We start from the raw sequence: 8,376 nt of genomic DNA on the forward strand, positions 1-8,376 counted from the left end.
CGTTGCCAGTGCCCCAGGACTGGCCTGTGCGTGTGGCACATAAAAGACACCATTTTGAGTGTGGCCGTTGCCAGTATCGCCTGACTGGCCTTCGTGCAGGTGACACGTAAAAGCACCTACTACACTCTCTGAGTGGTTGGCGTTTAGGAAGGGCATCCAGCTGTAGAAACTCTGCCAAATTTAGATTGGAGCCTGGTGTTGCCATCCAGTTTCACCAGTCCTCAGTCAAGTCGTCCAACCCATGCTAGCATGGAAAGCGGACGTTAAACGATGATGATGATGACGATGATATATATATCATCATCATCATCATCATCATTTAAGGTCTGTTCTCCATGATGGTATGTGTTGGACGATTTGACTGGAGCTTGTAAGCTAGATGACTGCACCAGACTCCAATTGTCTGTTTTCACATGCCCTTCCTAACACTTTACAGAGTGTACTGGGTGATTTTACCTTACATCAGCATGTGTGCTATTCATGTGGTACTGCCACAGGTGCTTTTACATGGCACTGACACAGGTACTTCTTACATGACACTGGCATGGGTGCACTTTACATGGTGCTGGCATCGGTGCTTTATATGTGGTGCTAACATGGGTGCTTTTTACATGGTACCAGTACCTGCAGGATCGCGAAGTTGCTTGCAAGGCAAGGACATCTCAGCTGAGAGAGGGAGAGGAACTTATGAAGGTGGCTTTTTGCCAAGCAAGTGGTTGGAGTATGATAGAAGGTCAGGGATAGCTGTCTTAATACAGAGGAGGTACTTGGCTACCCCAATAGGACAAATAAGTAGAGAGAGGTGGGGGGAGAGAAAGATAGAGACAAAGTGAGAGAGAGAGGGAGAGAGGGCCTATCCACAGGGAACAGTCGGTGGGGAAGTATAAGTAGCATAGAGGAGATATCCCATAAGAGTGTAAAATGAAATATTTAGGGATAGAAAGTGATGCAGGAGCCTGTAGTGGGGGTTTGGGGGAAATGGTTGTGGGTGAGTTTTGCCAGAGGGGAAGGGGTGGGTTGTGGCCATAGAAGATGTGCCTGTATGTATGGATGGCCATAGTTTTACTTAACTTCACATATCTTTTCAAACAGCAAATATCAGTCCCTTATCATCTCACCAACGTTCAATATCTGAAGAACTTTTCTTACTACTTCATCCCATGTCTTCCTGGGTCTTCCCCTTCCACAAATTCCCTTCACAATTAGAAATCAACACTTGTTTATACAGCTGTCTCATCGATACATATCACATGACCATACAAACACAGTCTTCTCTCTTGCACACTACATCTAATGACTCTTATACCCAGTTTTTCTCTTAAATCATTTACACTCTTCCATACATGCATGCTGACATTACCCATCCAGCAGAACATACTGGCTTCATTTCTGTCAAGTTTCTGCATGTCCTCTGCTATCACAGCCCATGTTTCACTGCTCTGTAGCATAGCTGTTCATACACAAGCATCATATAATATGGCTTTCTCTCTGAGGGAGAGACCCTTTGTTACCTGAACCACCCTATTCTTATTCTAGCAACTATGCTTTCAGAAGATTCTCCTCCACTGCTAATTGGTTGTCTAGATCAGGGGTTTTCAAACTTTTTGACTTGCGGACCCCTTTATATTTCAGGCTTTACCTTATAAACGCTTATGAAATTTATACATAAATATTTGCTTAAAATAACATATATTTTTACATTTATTTATTTAACCGTATTTAACAAATAGGTTTATTGTCAATTAAAAGATTTCGATTAAAAAACATATATAAAATCAAATTGCCCATAAAAAGTATTTGCTGTCCACGGACCCCCTGTGGTCCGTGGACCACAGTTTGAAAACCCCTGGTCTAGATAATGAAAACTATCTACTACTTCTAAGGATCCCACTCCCCAGACATTTGAGGAAGTCTATTTTCTGTACATTCCTAGTGTTTATTATACCTGCACATCTGCCACACACAAAGACTACTTTCTGTGTTGACTTTCCTGCGATACTGTTGCACCTCTTTTATGTCCAAGCTTGCACTGGGTACACTGTATGAAGTTTCTACCTCCACCTTTTCTACATATGAAGCAGGGCTATTTCCCTGAAGGGATCAGTGCTTTGTCTGTTTTCCTAGGAATACCATTCACACATGGCAGCGTGTGAATAATATTCTTAAGATCAACTTTTACTCACTCACATCCAATTTAACACTTTACTGCTAATTCAGTTTTAGCTCAATCTTAATTCGGTTTTTTGCACTATGATGGACCAGTGGTAAGCTACATTTTGACATAAAATAATCGAAATTTGGTTCAGTAGAAAAAAAGTTATGATAAAAAATGTATAGCCAAAAATGGGAGAGTACTGCCTAATATTTACTTTGACTCGTGATTTCTCAGTTATTTAAAAGAAAAACTATACTTTAATTATAACTATTTAAAAGAACTCAATGAGTAGAATCTTTAAATGATATTAGATAGAAAAAAAGTTATGCAACCAAAAAATTGATAAATAACACCTAAAACTGACTTTGATTCAAAATATCTCAGGTATCTGAAAAGTGAACTATATTCTAATTATACCCTTCTAAAATAACTCGATGAGTAGAATCTTTTGGTGAAAACCTTGTTAAAAGGTATTATGCAGCTTTAAGTGATGAAAAAACCTGGTAATTTGTTGTGTATATATATTCACATATGGCAGTAACACCTAAAATTGACTTTGTAATTTCTCAGTTATTTAAAAGAATATCTATACTTTAATTATAACTATTTTTAAAAAATCAATGAGTAGAATCCTTTGGTGAAAACCTCATTAAAAGATATAATTAGAAAAAAAGTTATGCAGCTTTAAGTAGCCAAAAAATTGGTAAGTAACCCCTAAGATTGACTTTAACTCAAAATATCTCAGCTATTTGAAAAGCAAACTATACTTTATTTGTGTTCAAATGAAAGATCTCCACCAGATGTATCTTTTCTTGCTAACCCCATAAAAATATATCAAAGCGAAAAAAGTTATGCAGATTTCAATAATTGCCAGTTGTAAATATCTGTCTTATATGCAATTACAAAGATACTTAAATGATAATTTATCTGTACAAGGCAATCAGAAAATCCAGTCTATAATTGTTTTGTTCTTTAGTTACCTTCTCTTCTAATTCATTTGATTCCTCATTGCTCATAATTAGGAGGAATTCCAACCACGTTTCATGGTTCGCTACCTCAAAAGCTCCTTTATAGGGGATCCAGTAGCTAAAGACATCATCAGGAGAAATCACATCTGGTTTTGGCCCCTACTCCTCTACCATTTTCGACGTGGTGGAGCCCCTCTTTCAGAGATGTCTTCAGTTCTGGTGTCGAATATGTTTCTTCTTTCTCCCTTTTCCTTTTGTTCTTTGGTTTCTTCGATGCAGTGTCAATGAATGTCAGTGGGCGAATGATCATCCTGCCAAACTTCCCCATTAGATACTTGCTGGTAGGCTCCGCAGCCAGCACCAGCTAACTGTCACATGACACTGTCTAAGCTTCAACTGACCAATGGATGGGAAGGGCATGTAGTTTTAGCCCATGTCCTATCTAAACCTGCCTTCCAACAGTGTTGTGTTAGTGTCATTTCCAGCAACCAGAACCGACCATCTGTTTGGTGGTACAAGCCTTCGAACCAGGAGGAGGGTGTGCTATGAATGAGATCGCTACCTTGGCCCACCTGTCAATCCACAATACTGCTTAAGTGTCAGCCAGCCTCATCTAGCGATGCTATTTCCCAGTCGGCATGTTATGGCTTTCAAGCCATTTTAGGTCTTCTCATTTCAGCCATATATAGAAGCTGGCTTTGTCAACTGCCTCCTGTTATCCTCCTTATTACTTTTCTCAGCTCTGAGTTCGAAAATGCAAACTTTCTTTTAAATAACATTGCCATTTTCCTTTCAATGAAGCCTCTAGTCCCCACTGTCAGGTGGTAATACTCGACAGTCCATCTCTGTTCTCCACACTCTTCAATTAATCTCTCATATCTCTTCTCCTTCTGTTGCTCTGCTTTGGCAATGTTCTCTTCCCATGGCATTGTCAGCTCTAGCAAAATTCCAATTTTCCATTCTGTATTCCATAGGATTAAGTCTGGTCTTTTTTGTTTTTATGAGTGGAAATATTAACAGTCTTTCCAAATCCACAGCCAGCTCCCAGTATCCCTTCTAGTTGTCGTGTTTCGTATACTTTATTTGAAGGCCTGGCCTTATGTCCTTTTCCCTCCTTCTGGAAGTACATCCTTCTGCGCCTTTCTTCTTCCTCCTTTCTCACTTCGTGTACCACTGCCTCTTTCATCTCTTTTACACTACTCATGCAAAACGGCTTGAAATTGTGCAACCCTAAACTAGCTCTTGCTTCTTGTGTCACTCCAACTATATCGGCATGCCTTAGCTTTCCAATTGTCCTGTTTACTGCCTCTTCAGCTTTCCATTTCCTCCCTGTTCGTACCTTTGGATGGTTTACTCGGATGTTCTGATCTTTTGAATACCTTAGCATCATTACTGTCCTTGCTTTTCCTGCCTTATACTCTTCAGCGATTGATGTTATTGGTAGTTGCAGCATGGGTTTTCCATATACTTCAGTTGTATTCAGTGGTTTTGGAAGACCAAACCATTTTCTGATATACACACTGCATCTTTGTTCCATCCTTTCTACTCTGCTTGAGGCTATTTCGTGCATTTGCAATGGCCACATTATCCTTGGGTACAGTCCAAATTGTGGTATCCAACATTTGAATTTCCCTGATAACGTTGTTTTGTCAATTGCCTTTAGCCCCTGTTCCACTAAATCGTGTGTTTCTTTGCTTTGCTTCTTATCATTTAGTAAATCTCTGTACTATCTGCCGAGACTCTTTACTGGTTGTTCTTTCACCGTTGGTGTATCTTCACCTACTATCCTGAATTTCACTTCTTTTCGGACTTCTTTCACAAATGCCATGCTTCGAGATATTTTGGCTTTGAATTTCATTTTTGCCCATCCTATTAATTCATCCGACCGTTCTAATGTTCCATCTGCTGCTTCTCTGATTTTTAATAATACACTAACGTCGTCCATCAAAACCCTTAATGGTGTTGTATATAATTTTTTTTTTTTGCTCTCTTTTTAAAAAATTTTATTTCTCATAAATATTAATTTTAAAATTAATTCTAAATAGGCATATTTTATAATACTCAATGTAAAGAAAGTGTTCTTCAATTTAGAATTTCTAACAAAAATGAATAGGCATCAATAAGAAATGAAATAATACAAAAAAGTAAGCTAAATTTATTATTAGAATAAAAATTACTAATTTTTCTGCATTGCCTGTGAAATAAGTGGACTAGAATGAAGGATGTGAGCAAGGAATAACAATATTCTTAAGTGTTTAATAAACCTGGAACGGTACAGGACAAGAAGTAAGCCTAAAATAAAAGAGCTTAAAATATTGCAGCTAAAATAAAATTTGAATAGGTTGTCAAATAAAATATTCAAATAAGCAAAGCCATTCAATACCAATCAACCATCTTTCACCCAAATTATTTCACTATTGCTTGACTAAATAAATTTTAAAGTATTTTAATACTAGAATGAAAAATGCAAGCAAGGGGTAGCAATATTTTTAGGTATTTGATAAACATGGAAAAGTTCCTGTTTCTTTGAGTTACCTAAATGTGTACCACCCAATTCACTAGCTTTCATCATCTCTTCTTTACAATGCTGTTTATATACTTTCTAATCTAATATCTTTAGAACTGCAATGCTCTGAAACTGTTCTTCTACCCTTGTTTTCTTTACAGTCAGTCTTTAGCTGAATATTTACTACATTAATCACACCATTCTAGATGGTCCATCTGAAGTTATGTTAACAATATCAACTCTTCAAACTAATTTTGTTTTTATTTTTAGGTTGTTCCTTTAATTGTTGAAATATTCACATTATTTCAATAACTGAAAATATGCTATATCATAGGTTTAGTCACAATTTTAAAAATGACCTTCATTGAGAACCATTTTAGAGTTTTATATAATAATTCTTCTATTCTTAGAATTTTCTGCTGAACCACCTATGCCAATGTTTATTCAGCAAAAGGACTGGCAAGATGAATTAACACGAATTGATCAGAATCCTAATTGGTATGTCACTAGTGCAAATGAAAATTTTCAATTGTCTTCCAGGTAAGATTATGTAAATTTATGTAATGTTTTTAATCAGAACTATCTTTCGTTTAACTTTTCTTTGTAAACCAGGTTTCCTCTTTTCATGAAAGACAATGTTTATCCATATTTAATTGTTTTGATTCTGTAACAGTAGAAAATATCACTATTAGACATGAAAGACTGGCTCAGTGCAAAGCATTCAAATACCTAGGCAACACTGTCTCATATAATGTACAACTGGACCAAGAAATCATATGCAGAATGAGCAGAGCTTGTGCTTCATTTGGCAGGCTGCAGAAGAGGCTGTGGAAAAATAAGCACGTTTCTGTATGTGTCAAATGTAAGGTATATCAGGCTATAGTGCTTTTTTCCCTGTTGTATGGAACTGGAACACAGACAGTCTATAAAGCTCAAGTAGGCAAGTTATATGCATATATGGATGGGACAGCTATGATGAATCATGATTATTACTCTCTTTGACAAAATCAAGAATGAAGAGATCCTACAGCATGCTGGTCTACCTCCTATGTTGGAAATCCTTCTTGATAGAAATTTATTTTGGTTGGGTTACATACACAGGATGGACAATAACAGATTCCCCAGACAAATCTTCTGCTCACAACTATTCAAGAGAGAAAGAGACCATGAAAGACCTAGACAGAGATTTAAAGATATTGCAGAAAAGGAATTTGAAGTGGAAAGGAATTGATCATAATGGTAAGCTCAAGTGAAAAACTGACTAGTATGGAGAAAGCTTATCAAGTCATGCCATAGCCATGAACAATCATATTTATGATAGCTGACTGCAGATATTACCATAAAAACCCATGTAATTTGCACATGTGTAACTTACGCAGGTGATTTTCAGGATAAAAATTGTTGAAAAAAATTTTTGTTTAGCAGATATCACAAAGAAAGCTATTAAATTACAAAGTGTTTGTTTTGTTTATAATAAACTTTATTTTACATTTCTTGCCCACAAGAGATTATATCCGATCTTTAGCATACTTCTGTATGTTTTCTCAAATTACGATCACAGAAAAAGTTGTTGATAAAACAAAGCTGATAAATATGCACAAGTGTTGCAAAATAAGTTTAATTACCAATAAACATCAGCTTGGCTGACACTTTACTCAACCGACAGGGAGGTAACTGATCAAACTGATTATGTAAACAGAATACTGATTGGTCAAAAGTGTCTTCTTGTCTCAAGCTCTGATTTTCTGCTAATTCTTGTCGGTACCTTTGATATGGAGTATCAAAATTTTTATCCCTTTCACACTTACAAAATGTCAAGCAAATTTAAAAGTTTGTCATTACTTTTTTAGCCGGGAGGCCAAACTGATAGTTTGGTAACCCACTAAAATAAGCATTAAAAATCAAAGGGAGAAAATAAACAGCCTTGCAAGTTTAACTCAGTGTTTATTGAAACAAGTGAGGTGCAAAATTTAAGAAGCAACTTGTTAGAATATTCACGTCTGTGAGGAGACATAAACAAGAATAGCAAAAATCTACTATGCCAAAAGAACTGGTAATGCATACATTACAAGTGTTCTATGAAGAGAGCATAAAATTACTGTGTAATTCAACAGGAATCTGAAACGACATTAAACATTGCATAAGGTAAATGAAGGTTTCTGTAGGAACGCAAAGTCATATCCACTTAGTGAATTTACATGCGCAAGGATGAATTATGATGTCGTCAGCATTAGATGCAGTAAGAGCTGGTAGCAGCGATGTCGGGTGTGATGAATTTCATTGTCTTAATACGGAGAAAGCGAGCAATAGCTTCCTGGAGGCAAATGCAAGCTAGACTTCTTAAGCGGAGAAGAACTGATCTAATTAAGAAAATTTCTGGGCTCAATTGCAATAGGTAGAAACTTCAAGCAATGTAAAATATGTCCTGGACCGTGATTACCAGCATGAACGTCAAACTTTAAAAGTAGTTAACCATTTAATGATTTTAGTAAATTTTACTCTCTTTTACTGTTTTACTTGTTTCAGTCATTTGACTGTGGCCATGCTGGAGCACCGCCTTTATAATCGAGCAAATCGACCCCAGAGCTTATTCTTTGAAAGCCTAGTACTTATTCTATCGGTCTCTTTTGCCGAACCGCTAAGTTACGGGGACGTAAACACACCAGCATCAGTTGTCAAGCGATGCTGGGGGGACAAACAGACACACAAACACACATACATATATATATATATATATATATACGACG

At 36.8% G+C, this 8,376-nt stretch overlaps 2 protein-coding genes across 4 annotated transcripts in view; one reads left to right on the plus strand and one right to left on the minus strand.

Moving 5' to 3' along the window:
• The window catches only part of LOC106868939 (myotubularin-related protein 10-A), a 408,915-nt gene that overhangs the window by 310,024 nt on the left and 90,515 nt on the right, over positions 1-8,376 (plus strand). For all 3 annotated transcript variants that reach the window (XM_052973209.1, XM_052973212.1, XM_052973211.1), the window contains one exon: positions 6,040-6,169. In XM_052973209.1, the coding sequence (XP_052829169.1) occupies positions 6,040-6,169 (130 nt within the window). The remainder of the gene's footprint in view (positions 1-6,039; positions 6,170-8,376) is intronic.
• The window catches only part of LOC106873751 (leucine-rich repeat protein SHOC-2-like), a 705,478-nt gene that overhangs the window by 230,948 nt on the left and 466,154 nt on the right, over positions 1-8,376 (minus strand). The window lies entirely within an intron of this gene.

The sequence above is a fragment of the Octopus bimaculoides genome, chromosome 15 (genome assembly GCF_001194135.2).
Source record: "Octopus bimaculoides isolate UCB-OBI-ISO-001 chromosome 15, ASM119413v2, whole genome shotgun sequence".
NCBI lineage: Eukaryota > Metazoa > Mollusca > Cephalopoda > Octopoda > Octopodidae > Octopus > Octopus bimaculoides.